At 36.6% G+C, this 17,490-nt stretch overlaps 2 protein-coding genes across 2 annotated transcripts; both read right to left on the bottom strand.

Moving 5' to 3' along the window:
• Nucleotides 1-4,871: 4,871 nt before the first annotated feature.
• LOC126732896 (uncharacterized) lies at nt 4,872-11,043 on the bottom strand. The gene is made up of 5 exons (XM_050435952.1): nt 9,896-11,043; nt 8,832-9,296; nt 7,665-8,729; nt 7,381-7,567; nt 4,872-6,049 (listed from the first exon to the last, which is right to left on the bottom strand). Exons 1-5 carry the CDS (start codon nt 10,982-10,984, stop codon nt 5,070-5,072), a joined length of 3,786 nt encoding a protein of 1,261 aa, XP_050291909.1. The 5' UTR covers nt 10,985-11,043; the 3' UTR covers nt 4,872-5,069.
• Nucleotides 11,044-14,750: 3,707 nt separating this feature from the next.
• LOC126732895 (cyclin-D5-1) lies at nt 14,751-17,036 on the bottom strand. The gene is made up of 5 exons (XM_050435951.1): nt 16,600-17,036; nt 16,410-16,496; nt 16,028-16,319; nt 15,778-15,911; nt 14,751-15,608 (listed from the first exon to the last, which is right to left on the bottom strand). The coding sequence occupies exons 1-5, from the start codon at nt 16,861-16,863 to the stop codon at nt 15,450-15,452; spliced, it is 936 nt and encodes a 311-aa protein (XP_050291908.1). The 5' UTR covers nt 16,864-17,036; the 3' UTR covers nt 14,751-15,449.
• Nucleotides 17,037-17,490: the final 454 nt, after the last annotated feature.

Genomic DNA, 17,490 nt, shown 5'->3' with positions numbered 1-17,490 from the left:
GATTGCCCAATATATAGCTGCAGCTTCAGCTTGCATTGGTGAGCACCTTTCATGCCTTCTCGCCCAAACTTTAAGCACCTTTCCATTTTTATTTCTAGCCACCACTGCTTCCGCCAAAGTAGTGGCATTTTCAGTCACAGCAGCATCCACATTGATTTTAATCCATTCATCCTCTGGAGCTTCCCAACCATTTACACTCTTGTCCTTGGATATGGTCTTTTCCTTAGATAAGGTCTTAGCATATTCCAATGTTCTCTTCTTTATAAGTTAGGAGGCCTCCATAATGTCAATGTGGCCAGCATTGTGCAATAACTGATTCCTCATGAACCAAATTGCTTCTAGAGTGATCAACATTCTCAATCAGTCTAGCTCATTATCCTCTTTATTCCTTGCTGAAAGCCTGAAACCACTCCCAAAAAGCTGTTAGGATTAACTATGAATTTGACAATATCCTCATTAGTGAATATCAATATTGAATCCGATCTCAATCCATCACAGCTAGCAAACCAAAGTGTTGTGGCAACATTGCACTTAAAAAATAGATGGTAGCAATTTTCTATACTTTCGCTACATAACACGCAGTTAGGATCCCCTTCACCAATTCTCAGCACAATATTTTCTTTTGTGGGGATAGCATTTTATCCTATCCTCCATAATAGCATATTTGTTCTTTCTGGAGCTTTCAGCCTCCACAATTTCTGCCAAGGCACATTATATGGAGCATTGTTTGGAGATTGATCATGGGATGCTCTATTGGCTGACTTAACAAAGAAATTGCCCTTTTGGTCTAGAACCCAAATAAGCTTGTCTAGTCTTAGGCTCAATGGAATTTGGATCTAGATAATTGCTTGGACTGAGGTTGGGTCAAACAGCTCTTGGAGGAGGTCGATTTTCCAACTACAACAACTTGCATCAATTAATTGTGATATCATCAAAGGGTTTTGGATGATGCTTTCATCTTTTGGTTTAGGTTTGAACCCTTGAACCCAAGGGATCCATGGATCTATCCAAGCATTCACAAATTTACCATCACCTATCAAATAACAAGCCCCTTTAGCAATAAGCTTTTTAGCCCCTTTTATTGCTTTCCACACCGGTGAAGCTCTCTTGGGAGGATTTTTTTCGAAACCAATCATTTCTAACTTTGTACTTTGCCCGAAGTATTCTCATACATAAGCTATCTCTCTTCAAGATTATCATCCAAGCAAGTTTTGCCAATATTGCTTGATTCACATCTTTAGCTTTTTTGAAACCCAACCTTCCTTAGCACTTTGGTTGGCACAACTTATCCCAAGCCCTCCAAGTTATGAATCTCCCTTTAGACTTTTTTGGCCTCCACCAAAATCATCTGGTTGCTGCATCTAGCTTATCACAAATCTTATCAGGTATATTAAAAGTGGACATGGAGTAATTCGGAAGGGCCTGAGCCACTGACTTTATGAGAGTGCTTCTTCCTGCCCAAGATAAACATTTACTACGCCATCCCATCAGCCTTGCTTCAAATTTGTCTTGCAGAAATTTAAAGTCCTTTGAAGGTGCTTTAGATAGAAACAATGGGGCACCTAGATATATAGAGTCTTTCTTGAGTCCTTTCATCTAAAGTATTTGCTTAATTTCTCTGCACTTTTGTTTATGACAATGTTTGGAGAAAAACACACCAAATTTACTTCTATTTAAGCTTTGGCCTGACCAACTATAGTATGTTTCAAGGAAATGATTTATGTTAGCAGCTTCTCTCCTACAAGCCTTAGAAAACAATACTACGTCACCAGCATACATCACATGAGTAATGGTAGGGCCTCCAACTCTTGGTAATTGTACCATACAACTTTTGCTTCCAATATTTTCTTCTCTTAGCAAAGATCTCTGACAAGCTGAAGCTGACATCATATAAAGCCATCTTCTAGATTTAAGTTTTTGTGCTGTTATGTCATTAGATTAACGTGTATCTACTTTCATTCTACAGAGATGGAATTGTTTTTTTTTTTTTTTTCCAAGTAATCCTTCTGAACATAGAAGTGTGTATTATAACCCTTCTGTTAGAGAAAATAAACAAAAACACTTTGCATTGGCTACATGAAGATTTTAGAATGGATGATGTTATAATGTTTTTGTATTTTTGTAAGTATTGAGCAAACTATTTAAATGAATCAAGTTGTTTATGAACAACTCAAGCTTAATTTGGAAAAAATGCTTGTTTATGTTTGTTTGTTTAGTAAACAAGCCAAGGTGGGTGTGCATGGGTCAGGTTGAGAAGTTTTTTCAACCCAATCCACCATGGTGGGTTAAAAAAAAAAATCCAACCCATCAGGGGTCCAACCCAACCCACGTGGATGGGGTTGGACCCATGGATTGGACAATTTCTTTTTAATTAATAATATTATTATTATTATTAAATTAGGCATTAGAAAACACTACCACAACTAAGAGCAAATTTATAATCAAATAATCATGAGCATAACTCCAAACAAACACAAACTACATAAGGAGAATTAGGGTTTGGGTTTTATTTTAGGAAGATAGGCAAAAAAGTAAATAACAAAATGTATAATATTTATTTCAATAAATTTTTAAAATTTTAAATATATATTAAATATAGGTCGGTCAGGTTGGATTAGGCGAGTTTGTGAATCTTATAACCCGAAGTCAACTCAACCCATTATTAAAAAAAATTCTTAACCCAAATCAACCCAACAACCCTTAAAAACTGACCAAATTCGGCAATTAGGTTGGATCAGATTGGTTTTGGCAAGTTCGCTGCACACCTTTAAACCAAGCTTAAGCCCAACTTTAGCCTCAACTAGTAAACAAGCATAGCTTAAGCTTAAACATAATAATGTGTTCATAAACAAACTTGTGAACATTAAGGCTCGATTTAACTGTATATTGGTCTAAAAATATATATTTTTACAGACTTGAAATTGAAATTTATAAGTTTGTAAATAGATTCATATGATATCAATTTATTATATGTATTTTATTGATAATATAAATAATCCATTCGCTATAAAATATTCGTAGCCTTTTTGCAAGGGTAAAAATTTTTAGTCATGGTTTTACTATATCAAGTAACCCTTGGAAACCTCAAACTTGTTCGGCAAGAAAATGAACCAAGTAACATGTAATATTGTTTGGTGATGATCTTAAGTTTCAGTCATGTTCAAAAAAAAAAAAAAAATGAACAAGTTTGAACTTTTAATACTTGGCTAGGCTCGTTTAAGCTTGAACTTATTCTTTTCCAATATATAGTAAAACCATTACTAGAATTTCTTGTTCCCTCACAAATATATGAATGTTACAATAAATGGATTGTTTATATTATCAATAAACTACAACCAAAAATTCGATAGTATATGAACTTAGTCACAAACTTATGCAATCCATTCTTAAGTTTATATGAGTATATTTTTGGACATGAGTATTGTAGTTGCACGATTTTCCTGGTCCAAACCCTACTGATCAGGCCTTGACCCAAGGCGCAACACACAATAAATCTTTGTAGAGAATGGGTCAAAGAACTTAGCCTCAGTGAACTTAGTCAGTCTGATGCATGGACAATATTATTGCAGAAACAAAAACACAAGCATGGATATCTAACAGAAGATTCTATTTCCTGAGTACCGAATATATTTTTCGTCCCCCTCTTTGAGGGACTCCACTACATTATATAGCTTTTTCCTTCTTATCTGAACCTTACACTTATTGATCATCTAAGCCCCCACTTAAGCACCTGTCCTATCAGACACCCTTATCACTCCCTTGTGAGTTGCAGTGGCCAAGGTAGTACTGTTCAGGAGTCTTTTCCTCATTAATGCGGCCAAGAGGGTGGTTGTGACGCATTTAATGTGGTGGTGGCAGCTTTCCGTGAGATATTTTAGGTTTTATTCTTTTTTATATGCTTGGAGGATGAACTGCAATGGTTGGGGCGAGCTCTTGGTCCGGACTTCGTAATGTCCGAGGAGGTGTTACTCCTCGGACAGGTTTCTTTTACCGCAGTTGGGCTTGAATAATGTTTTGGCTATGACTTATCCTCGGAAACGATGCTTCTCGGACGGGCCCGTATTTAACTAGCCCATTATTTTGGGCCAGGCCCCACAAGTATATTTTCATAAGCATATTGTTATGTTTAAACTTGACTTATTTAATAGTCAAGTCTAAACTTGTGCTTGAGCTTAGCTTGTTTGCTAAACAAAAAAACATGAACAAGCTTTTTCTTGAGTTGTTCATAAATAACTTGGTTCATTTATAGCTTATTAAGACCAATTTTAATGAATTCACAAATATTGAATTTTTGATTTCTTGTGTCAATTATTGTCAAAATAACTAAACATGAGAAATAATATCATATTTTAAATCTATTATTAGTATTCCAAAAAAAAAAATCTTATTTAAAATTTATAAATATAATCATATAAATTCCTCTAATGTATATAATTAACACACAACTATAAATAATTAATGTGTGCATTTACTTTGTTAGTTAATAACTTTTATATAAATACAACATATGCTAAAGTGGAAACATAAATAAGAAAATCTCAGGAGCGCAAATCCTCATATATTAATATGGAAAAGGCCCTTCAAACTCCTATATATTTTTATCGAAGAAATTTGAAAATATAACTATTGAATTACATGTTCTTATTATAACTTTTATACTTGCAAAATTTTAAAAAAATAAAAAATCAATAATTCTGTTATTAATCAAATATTTACATTTTAGGTAATTCTTTTATCTAAAATTATGCATTAAAAATAAGTTTTTTATTAGATAATAAATGACATCTAATTTGAATGAAATTTAACATACGTGTTAAAATCATAGAAAACGTGCGATCTAATAGTTAAATTTTCAAAATTGGAAGAAAGAATTTGAAAAGTTTCACCTTATCTTATTAATATATTGATATTGATACTGATATTGATCAGAACCCTTTGAGATTTGGTCCTTTCTTGAGCCAATCAGCTAGATAAAAAATCATGCATCATATTTTGATTTTCTTTGAATAAAAATAATTATTAAAAAAAAGATCAGAGCACATATTCCTCTCATAAAATTAGAAGTCCGTCTACTCTTCCATCATTGTAACCCTCCCTGTTTCATAAATATGATACATCCAAACACGTTCAAGTAACTCCTTTGCACTAAGTAATTTCTGCCTTCCATCTTCGTCATTTTCTTCTTCCAGTTCTCTCTCTATTTGAGGATAGATTTCTTGCAGAGAAGCCAACATCATATCACCCCACTCTTTGTCATCTCGACTAAATAACTTCATACAAACAAAGTGTAAGAGTCCCAATACCAACCCAAAGTCTTTCCTTTCAAGCCCAAGTACTGAGCCAGTTAAGAAAATCACCCCAACTGCATCCAGTACGTTAGGATTTCCTTTTAGCAATGTAACAATCATTCCAAGAAGTTTCTTGAAAACTAAAAAGTCCTCGGATTCAGAAACTCTGCCATCATCATCCTTTTCTGGGCCAACTTCACTCATTTCACTAAGCTCAGTCCTTGCTAAACTCAAAAGCCATGATGGAAAATGGACCTTAATGCGATCAGATGCATGAAAATCAATCCCTTCTCCTTGAGTCTCTTTCAGTATGTTCACGGATCCTAATGCCAGAATCAAATCGGGCAACCAAGGCTTTGCTGCGGCAACAAGACTTGCTGCTTTACCAGAGCCCATGTGTAATTCAATTGAGGTGATTAGATCAAGCAAATTGTTGGCAACATCAAAAGCTTCTGGAGGAAGTGGTGAAGCTTCACTGACAGCTCTGTGAACTAGATTAAGCAACTTCGCTGCATAGGTGAAGGAGCTCTTCACACACAGAACTATATCTTTCAAATCTTCCTCCTCAAACTGAAATCGGTCTTGAGATTGTTGCCCTAAAGCGGAAATGATGTATTGTACATATCTTGATGTGAACTTTAACAACTGTCCATAATAGTGGGAAAGAAAACCCATCATAGCGGCATCAACCATGAACTTGAGACTTGCAGTAAGCATCTTCACTTTAATTAGTACTCTTTTTTGTTCAATATTGGGAGAAGCTACAAGAAATTACAAAACTATTAGTGCTCATCTGGCAATGTCGTGAAAGCTTTAAACATTGAGTATTAGTAATAAAGCTTTGAGTGCTTGGCAAATTACAGGGAATAGTTCTTTAAAGTTCTGAATTTATAAAACATGAACAGTGAATTGTAGAGCTTTTTCCTAAAAGTTTCAAATTTCATCTTTAGCCATAGCTTTAAGGACCTTTTAATAAAGCTCCTTTTTAGTGGCTTTCCAGACACCCCATTCTTCCCCCCCCCCCCACCCCCACCCCCAAAAAAAAAAAAGAGCATTAGAGCTCTTTTGTGGTTGTGCGACCCTTAGTCACTTATATATAAGACAGCACTACAACAAAGAACTAAAATATGATTTAATTTATAGAAAAACATAGTGCACATGCAGGTGAAAGTAAGACCTTTTTCTAAACTCATCATAGTTTAAAAATTATACAGCTTTCCAGAATGACTGGAATACGAGAGAAATAACTACCAAATTGTCCAATGTGATATAAGTACTCAACTACAATGAGCATTTCCTACCTCTACTATAGAAGAGTGGCAGTTAATGTTATACTTTCTATTGTCAAACACAATGAACAAAATATTTGTAAAAGAAAAAAATTTCTTTTCTGGATTATTACTAAACAAGAGGTTCGAGCCTTGATGCAATGGCAAATGCCTCCCACCCAAAGTGGCATGTTACAAGTTCAAGTCTGAGAATCAAATTCTCAAAAAAAAAAAAAAAAAAAAAATGCTGCCTACAAATCCCCTCTGCTAGACCCCATAGAAGTGGGAGAGCTTTATGTATTTGAGTACAACCTTTTTTTACTAACCTACACGAGGACTCAATAGTCTTTGCCATAAGACTGGAGAGAGTGACAAATGAGCCCAAGAAATGTTTAAGAATACTGAATTCTAAATATGCAACTGCGCTTACCACTATCATAGCCATCCTCATGATCCTGAAAAACAAAATTAAAAATCTATCCTCATCAATTCTCTAGACTCAAGTGTTGCTGGTAATTTCGAAGGTTTGAACCACAAACTCCAATGGGGAGAGAGCCAGTAATTGACAATAATAGTCCAAGTAGGGATGACATGTGCAGCAGTCACATTATATGGAGTCGGTTCATACCACTACCTTTCTGTTACAAACCAAACACTAATACTGTTTGCATACATCATCTGAAGTTATCCAAAGATCTATCTCTATATCACCAGAAAGAAGTGTCAAAAAAGTACTTTTCATCACGTCATATGATAGAACTAACAACCAACTTCCATATGTGCATAAAATCTCAGCAATTTGTGACCTATCCATAATTGCTTACCATGAGCACTTGGACTAGAGGCATCTGTTTGAGGTTCTTTGTTTCCTCGTCGATGGCTACTGGCTGTCTTACTGTTAGCTTGCCCAAGTTCTGAGGGTAATTTGCTGTACTTTCCAGAGTCACCTGCTCCAAGTAGCTTCTCTGTACAGTTTAGCATGTGATCCATTGTCTGTTCCAACACTGTCAGCTGAAACAGAAAATTGGGTTAGGACTTAGGAGCCCATCAGCGACAACATATTTCTGAGTGTTCAAAACCAGCATTAAAAATAAATTAAAATACTTGCCTCCAGAAGTGATCTTGAGGAATCAGTACTATTGTTCCTAGTACCACAATCTTTTTGACTATTTATGCTAACATTTTGAAGAGTCATATGCAGAGCAAGAACTGTATATGCCAGAATGGGAGATGTGTCCATGTATTCGCAATGCATGCACTGCACAATGCTGACTTCAGATATGATCTTTAAAGCAATAAATGACAGTTCTAGAGTTTGAGACCCCAATATAGCCTTCCGAGAATCCTCTGATGTAAGCAAGTCCCTGATTTGCCACGCTATTCCAACAGCAATGGAATAATCCTTCTCAAAGTCAAATGCCTTCTTTCCACCGACACATTTCCATTTAGCTGAAATTTTTCCAGAAGACATAGATTTCTTCCTTTTTGTGGAGGAAAAACTGTTCTTTGGTATTTCAGTTCCAAATTTTATATGGCAACGGTAGGCAGTTTTCTGCAAACGCACTGTTAGAGCTTCAAACATATCATCAAATCCATCACAAGACAGGAACAACTTGTGAGCAGACCTCACTTCGGCTTGCCTTTCCACATTATCTGATATACCACTACAATTAGTAACCAAACCCATGCATTCTTCAAAAAGCCCAGCTGCATCATCTGGAGAAATGGTGGAAACGATTTTAATTACAGAAGATTGAGCACATGCAGTAGAGGCAGCAGCAAACAAGAACTTCACTTTTTCACCGTCAAGTAACTTGTTTAGAGCACGTTTGTAACATGGCTCACTTGCTAGGCTGTTGCAAAGGTAGGATGCAGCAACAAGTAAACCCTCCATTTGATCTGCATCTAGCTTATCAGGTGACAAGATCAAACTAATGAATACTCTATCGAGTTCCATGAGAGACTTAAGGGATGCCCCTTCTGATACAGCAAATTCACAAAACCTTGCTCCAGCCATGGGAGACCTTTTTATTAGTGTAATGCAGCGACTGCATGCCTCTTCAATAGGTACTTTTGAGGGAAAGTATGATGGTATAAGCAATTTTGTGATTTTCTGAGCAACAAGAGGTTGATCATTCGCAAGAGTAGATAACAAGACATCCAGCCCTACCACCTGCAGAGAAATATAGAGAACATAATCAACCAACCAATATGGATAAAGGCATCAGAAACAACCACTGCAGAATGGTGTTTGATCTTAAAGAGTACAGTATACCTTATGAAACTGAAAATTTCGAATATCCCTTATAAGAAGGAGGAGATCTGCAACAGCTGCTCGTGTGGAAACGGCGTTATCCAGCATTAGATGCCCCAATCTTGGTAGAAGCACTTTAAGAATTTCATGAGATTGGGGATTTCCAAGCAAGTAAATGATACCATTCAATGTGGAGAGCCTAACCTCAATGCATATATCATGTGACATGTCATCAAAAATTTTCGTAATTGTCTTTGTTATGGATGCTGAAGGTATGATTTCCCAAAATAAATGAAGGATGCGGCAGGAACCTTCCACTGCCACTACCCTTACATCCGGACAATCATCCGCAAGTAATCTCTCCAACAAAAAGAACTGTTTATCTAGTAATGTATCTTTCACCTCTTTTGTGCTATCAGGATCTTCTAGAGGAAACATGTCCAAAAGCAAATGCAATGCATTTTGGCGAACATTAGAATTTGCAACCTGTTGAACAGAAACATGGCATGGTCAAATGAAAGTTGATTCAAAACAACCCATGAATCAGATAGATTTGAGATATCAAATAAAATTGTGAGTAGAGACCCTGCTAAACCAACATATTGTTGATTTGTTGACCACAAAGACCAACCAGGCCCAGGAATTCACTAGTTAATACAAAACTGCTTCTGAGGTACTTAATCCAACAAACACAGGATACCAATTTAATCCCAACCAGATTCTCTGGCAATTATGGAAGCGTCCTTCACATGGTGAAAATTATTCAGTGCATCCAATATACTACATATGGGACCCATATTTAGGTACGAGGAATGTGTAGTACACAGTCTTTTTCATGAAATGCTTTAAATATGCTTGCTACCTGGTCTCCTAGACTATGCGGACAAGTAATGATATCATTGACTACATCAAATTAACGACTTCATTTGCCAAGAAGTCTAAATTATATCACTATATTCAATCATTATGGCATACAAATATATTAAACTATTAACTATCATCCCCACTATATTATCACAGGATCATATAATTCATGAACACTATCTTCAACAATCAGAAATTTACTAAAGAAGGAAAACAGCTACCTGTAGAGACCGAAAAATCACTGGCTCAGCAAGCCTAAAAAGAAGTTTCTCGACCCCCTCGGTGGTCCGCTGGCTTATAAACCCTCCCAAAACCCTCCTAATAGATGCAGCCAATGCTGGTGAACTCGCGTGTATCGCACCATCAATCAAACCCTGCAAAAAACCATCCTCAAGCTCATCCTTGGAATCCCCTTCTGCGGCTTTCCAAGCCCGAAACAGTATATCCCCAAACGCCTCAAGCATCGATTTACGCCCAAACGGAATCTGAGACCGAATAATAGCCAACATTTCCTTCACAAGCTGATTGCTCAGCCCAAACACAAACGCCAAGAACCGCCTCCCATCGTCGGTTTTCAAATATAGCGGCGCAATCACGCACCGAATCAGCAAGAGCTTCAAGTCCTCGATGCTCTCGTCCTCATAATCGAACAAAGCAAACGCCTCGCGAAGCGAATACACTCTGTGAAGATCCACTTTCCTCTTCAACGTCAGTGACTTGGACAGCAAGAAAGGTAGAGACTGAGAAATCAAAGTCTCTCGCCCAGGCAAATTCTCCTTCCACCACTCCTCGCACAAATTCGCTATCTCCGATATCAGAACCGACTCCGAATCAAAGAGAATCAAATTATCGTGCAATGCGCGAACTCCGGGGAGCAGATCGGACGGCGAGAACGCCTTTTTGGGGTGCGCGACGCATAGAACCGCGATATGAGCGAGAATTTCAAGGTCCTTGAAAAGCTTCTTCTTTTCTTTGCCAACATCGAATTCATGGCGGTCCGGTTCGGGCTCCACCGGCGTCTTGGAATGGCGCGAAGATCTTCGGGGTCGCTTTGTAGGAGGGGACTTGGAGGGGCTAGGGTTAGGGCTTCTTCTAGGGTTAGGTTGAAGAAGCTTCTGGAAGGATTCGATGGAGTGAGAAATGGAGCGGTGGAGAGAGATGGGGAGAGAGGAAGAGAGGTCTGAATTGGGAGTGATTTTGTGAATTAGGGATTTGAGAATGGGTTTTGAGGATTTGAGGCTTTGTTTTTGGGCTAAGGAGAGGAACTCTTCGGCTGAGGATTGGAGAGAGGAACGGAGTCGCTTCTCCATTTACTGACTCTGATTGTTTTTTTTTTTTTTTTTCAAAATGTTTTTTCTGTTTTTGTTTTTTTGTTTTTTGAGAGGGGTGGGAGTGGGAGGGAGGGAACTGAGTGAAGCTACCGTTCGTTTTGAATTTTGGGCGGAAACGATGGAGTTACGGGCTGTGACGGATTTTCTAGTGACTGACAAATGAAAGGCCTGGATAGAAATGATCTGGCCCGTAGGATGTGCTTAGGCCGGGTTGGATAAAATCCAACCCAATGTAGGGTCCAACTTACTTGGATCAGATTGGTCAACTTTTTTTTAATGGATTATTAGAATAATACCAATATAAAAACAAATTTATAACCTAATAAACATGTGCATGGTAACAAACCAACACAAACTATTTTATAAGTACTTCAAAGTTAGTAGGATATCATATAGTTCTATCTCAACTTTTTTTTTTTTATAGAAAATTTCAACATATAGCGTCCGTTTCTTATGATAGCTCTTTATTATCAGATTAAGACATCAATCAGTTTTTGGTGAACCTCAGATTTCTTATACAACTATCAAAGACTTTATCAGTTGAATTAACAGGAACCCACGATTCTATCTTAACTTAGTTGATATACAAAAGAGTAAATGATATAAAATGATATAATATATTTTTTAAATATATATTAAATATAAGTGGGTCGGGTCGAATTAAATAGATTTGTGAATTTGCTAACTTGCATCCAACCAGGTTAAAAAAAAGAAAAGAAAAAGACAATCCAACCAACCCCTAAAATTTGACTCAACTTAACGAGTTGAATTGGATGGGGTCAGTTTTGCTGCACACCCTTAAATCTGGGTGTGGAAGTGGAAACTCATTTATTCCTACGACTATGATTTGTCTGTTGATCCAAATAAAGGAGAAGGGTGTGGCCTTAAATGTTATGCATTTTGTATGGGTTTATGAGTTGGGTCACAAATGAGCCGGGCCAAGCAATGTAGTTGGTGTGGCATTGGGTAGGTAAGAAGTTTGTCTCGGCCCAATTGATCAAATCTAATTTGACCTGAGCCTCAACCACCATGTTCAAACACCACGACCTGAAATTTTGCACCACGAATCACACTTCACACCCCCCCCCCCCCCCCCAAAAAAAAAAAAAAAAAAAAAAGAAGGTGTGCATTCCAGGCTTTGGTTCTGCTTTTTTCCTTTCATCCTTTTTTGGTCCTTTGAAAAAGGTCACTTGGCCCCGTATGAGTTGCTGGATACTTGCCTTAGTTGGCTAGAGCATGAGCAGCTACAAAATACTTTTCTGGCTATAGAAATGAAAAAGAGCCAAAACAGTAAGGTTTAGTTAAAGTAAAAGAGTTTGTGTGCGCTTTAATTAGAACGTGTAAAACACCGGTGCATGCACTTTTCCTTCAACAGGGTAAAAATATTAATTGTGTTATATATGCATTCTGAAGTCACATAATCGTGTAAAATATTAATATTTTTGGTCGCCTCCATGCTCTCCAGTTGTCCAAGTTCATCCTTCTCTTAATCAGGACAAAAGAATTCCTCAAATGACAGAAAACCACAATTTTTGTATGATGTAGATGTTAAATGTGGTCCTACAACAGCTTTAGCACTTTTTGTTTAGGCATTTCAGAGGGTAAAATCATCCACATTATCAACACTTTGTTTTAAGTTTAAGTCTATTCCGTGTAATCGTCTCGATTAGGAGCATCCAATTCTTAATTGAATGGTTGCATCAGGGTCAAAACCTTTCATAATGTTAGCAGGCTTTCTTACCTTGTGTGTTATATTGCAAACCTACCTTTCTAAAGTGACTTTTGCAATCTTTTTTTTCCAATCAAATATATTCTTATGTTGCTTCTAATTGTATAGAAGCACGCATGCTATATCACTTACTAGTTTATATAATCATAATAAGTAGTAGTAAGAATCTTTGGAACCATAATTGTTCGAGTGACAGCTTCATTGGCGTTGTTGTGATCTTATTTCATGAATAATAATAACATCCAATAAATGCGTACTCCATGTATAGAAGTTCCAAAATATGCCTGAAAGCCTTTTTCAGTTTTCACTAACAGGGCAATACATGACCACGAGACCAAAAAAAAAAAACTATTTTGCAGCCTTCGATTCTCTTATTACATTTATTCTTAGCATAAACTCTGACTTCTAAAGTTGATAAATAATCCCCATTTATTTTGGAGGAGTGAGTTTTTAATCCTATGGAAAGAGAGGGAAGGGATTTGAATCAAATATCAACAACCTCCGCTTCATGAAGTGTGATTCCTAATTGAATAGAGCCTTAGATTCTCTCTCTGGTTCCGATTTTATTTTTGTCTCTAGAAATGTTAATTTTTTGCCTTACAAATTAGCCCGTTGGGCGGTCTTTTGTAATTGGGATGGGCCCATCTCCATCTCCTCTCTTCTTTCTTGGGTTCTTGTTTCAGAAGTTGAAGATGAGTTATGATCCTCTCTTGTTCCTTCTTAATATATTCTTTTTCTTAAAAATTTTAAAAAGAAAAAAATCCTAATTGCTTGATAAACTAAACCGTTAAGTAAAGAGACTACAAATGAATGGACTCTAGTTAATAAAGTCCGTTTGAATTGAACTTATTGTTACTGAAACTGAAAACTGAAAACACTGTAGCAAAATAATTTTTAAATATGTGAACAGTGCGTGAACAGTATTTTTGTCTCCTGTACAGTGATTTTACTGTTCACGCACCAAAAAAAAAAAAAAAAAAAAAACCCCAGAACACTAAAACGCCACTTTCAGCCCACCCCAAACGCTCACTATAACAGCTGCAAATTTTTCATTTGTCAATCAGGTTGATTTGGCTCAGGCCTTTGAAGCAGATGAAACAGTAAAGAGTGAGGTATGCATAGGGTAATTGCTGCAAGCTAAACTACAATGTTGTACGATGCCAGACTGGATGCCCTATGATCCCCAAGAAGGCATGTGGAGGAGTGGAGCCTCTGACACCATTTTGCTATGAATCTTATGCCTCATGTTCCGTCCCCCACCGTACCCTAAACAAGGGGTCTCTAACTTCATGATGATAGGCTGGGTCCTACTACGTCCATCAATGAAGGGACTAGGGAGCAAATAGCAGCATTCATATTTGTCGTTGAAAACAATGGCCTAGGGAGCATTAGTAAGCATTTTCAAGAAAAGTGGCCTCTAATGACAATATGGATGTTTTTCAATTAGGCTATCTGGGATACTTTTCTAAAGTTCACAAACTTTATAAGTTTATAGGAGAATATAAAACTGTAAGAACTCAACTTTGGGAATGATCAATCTTTATTTGAAACCTGTATATTGGTCAATTTTTATGATTGCAATAAGTAGGTCACTTTTTAATGTACCTACTTGCTATACAATTAATATTTTGTGATACAATAACATTTTATACAATAAACAGATATGCTGCACAATCCATTTTCAATCAGACACTGTTATTTCAAGGTTGATTGCAAGCATTCCTCAGGAAAGCTACCTCCAATTTAGTCACTTATTTTTATAGCTTTACAAGTTCTGGACCTCGTATCTACCCCACCGCCACCACCTGCTTCACAACCTGAGCTAAAGCCAAAATGATTTGGTTTGATTAACTATATAGTATATATCTGGCCAACCATTCTAATATTGTTGTAAATGCACTTGAATTATAGTATTATCACCACTATATCCTTCTTGATTTCCAATTCCTATAATTGGAGTTTCACGACCCCCAAAACAGTGCAAACTAAAAGGAAAAGGGAAGCTTTCCCACTCATCAAAAGGAACCCCCAACATTCCAAGCAAATATAATCACATTCAACTTTATATACTTTATAATGGCCCAAATGCAACACAGATGTATCAAATCAACCAAAAACAATTCCTCATTCCTTATGGCTTTCAGCCTTTTGAAAGACATAGGAGCATCCCGAGCCCCCCATCAAAAGTTAGGGTGGCAAGTGATGTATACAAAAAAAATTTCCTGTCATAACAAAAAAGGGAGAAAAGAGTGGAAAAAAAAAAAATACAACCAATTGAAAAAAAAAGTTGGCAAGAAAGTGGTATAACATTCAAGAAAGCAAACACTACTGAGAATCACTATAGGCAAACAGTCTTCAATGGCCTTCTGGCACTCTCTTGGTCTTCACTTCATCCTTAATGGCCTCTGGACATTCACACTTCACAGTCAGCTTCTCACTTCTTACTGTATAGGCTAAAGTTATTTCTTTTTATGTATTTACTTCTCTTTTTCTCTATCTTCTTTTGTCACTGGCAAAAACTTTTGTTGGGTAATTTTTTTTTTGTTGGAAAATGGAATCCCAATCATCGATTCCAAATCATACCATGAGTTGGTAGAAACACTCATGACACTTGTATACAATCTAATATCAAGAATCAACTCTCAATCTAAACATCCCTATAAAGCAATCAAAAAAACACAAATCAATTTTTGCTAGGAAGATCAATTTCGCTATCTATGACCGGTGGATTCTCTTTACCGGGCAATGTTGCTCATTGAAATTAAGTCTTCTTCTAGTGCCAGCAGCAGAATGCGGGGGAACTACTGATGCGGGTGCCTTAACTATTCGCTTCTCTATGTCCTGCATCATATTGTAACAGGAAAAAATATGTTCCTGTTGCAGAGCAATATATAATATAAATCAGCTTAAAAAAACATAACTAAAAGTCCAAAACTTTGTAATGTTCTTTAATTTTCAAATTCTAAGATATCCATTTTCAATGCACAAGTTTAAATGCATTCAATGAAAGATTAATCTTTCAATACTAATAATGAAATCTCACATTTTCTTGAGACCCCCACAATGCAATCGGTCTTATCCTGAGTTCCACTGCTTCTTTTGTTAGTTGAGCATCGATTGCTACTAACACTGCAGCTGCCGCTATAATAGATGGTCGATGATCCATTAAATTAATCTCTGCATAAAAGAATTCAACTTGGTAAATACAAACATAGTAACCTCACAAAACAATTTGCACCCAATATTTAATGCCAAGATTAAATGCATTCAATGAAAGATTAATTTTGCCATACCTTTTGTGACAGCCATAAAAAGTTCCGCAACTCTAGACCACAATCCTTCCGGTTTAGATTCCCCACAGAACTTATTGATGAAGTAATTCATATAAGAAAAAGGAGTTATTGAATCCATTTTCCATTCCAAAGTACTCAAAACCAATAGCTCTGCTCTCTGAATCTGCTGGTTGTTAAAATCATATTCTTGTAACTTATATGCCGATAGTGGCGTCACTGTAGATTGCTCCATCTTTGCTGCCAAAGATAAACATGCCAGGGATAATAATCGAATAGCCCAAATCATCCAATCCTACATAAACAACAAAAAGCATTTTAGCATTACGCTAATTTAGCAAACATGAAAGACTCATTAGCCAAAAAGTTAAAGAAATTTGCTTACACCAAGGGGTTTCTTTGAAAAAAACCGATCAAAGTAAGTCACGGACAAATAAGCAGTAAGGAATCGGAAATCCAACGATGCCCGAGTCTGAAACACAAATTTGAAGAGTTGGTTCCAGTATTTATTATCTTTTTAAGCTAAGAACACAAAAGGTGAAAAGAAAAAAGAAAAGAGCTTTACAGAAACAAACATTGAAAATCCACTCAATGCAATCCAAACGAACACGCTTCAACGAGGATGAGGTTGTGTTGGAGAAACCAGCACAGCAGCTTTTGGATCCAAAAGCAATAGTTTCTCTCTGAAGCAAGCATTGAATATAGTACTCATCTTCACTCTCTGGAAACAAACATGGGTCGTCCTCTTTTTCTTCTTGCTGTTGTTCTTTAAAGCAAGCATCTGGGTTTTCTTGGCACAAGAGATTACGTGGAGAAAACGGAGTGTCGGAGATCCCCATTGTTGCTATGTTTCATCCGAATTCTAAGAGAATGAAACAGAAACAGAGAAATCAGGAAGTGGGTATTTGTTTTTAGAAGTGATAAACTGACTCTATAGTAAGTGGGAGCGTGCGAAACTAAAGTGTAAGAGGTAAGGGGGACTAGCGTCTTTGGTGCCGCCAAAATGAGGGCGTTAATTAGCGGTTAGGTATTTACTATACGGGTTATACACCTATAGTACATACATAACAATCTATTTCAAATCTTCAATTGCTTACATATTCTGTTTTTCACTTTTTTGGTAGTAAGAGATTAGCCTCGGAGGCTTTTTTTTTTTTTTTTAAATTAAAAAAATTTTAATATTTTTTCTATTAAAAAATGTGAAAGATTTTGCACTGAAATCATGACTTGGAATCACAATTTTCAGAGTGTGTGTGCACTAATTATTATCCATAAGAAGAAAAACCTATAAAGTCGTAAAATAAACCATCGAAATGAAAAGTAGGGCAAGAATCATATAGGAGACTTCTTGTTCTTGTTGAGTACTCCACATATGTCTAATTTGCACCTTCCATTGTCACTGCAATGGGGATATACAATCGAGAATGAAGTTTGTAAGCTCGATATGATTTCAAGATGAAGAAAAA

The sequence above is a fragment of the Quercus robur genome, chromosome 6, assembly GCF_932294415.1.
Source record: "Quercus robur chromosome 6, dhQueRobu3.1, whole genome shotgun sequence".
In the NCBI taxonomy this organism is placed as follows: Eukaryota; Viridiplantae; Streptophyta; class Magnoliopsida; order Fagales; family Fagaceae; genus Quercus; species Quercus robur.
The sequence above is the reverse complement of the archived record's forward strand: the minus strand, read 5'-3'. Positions and strand labels throughout refer to the sequence as shown.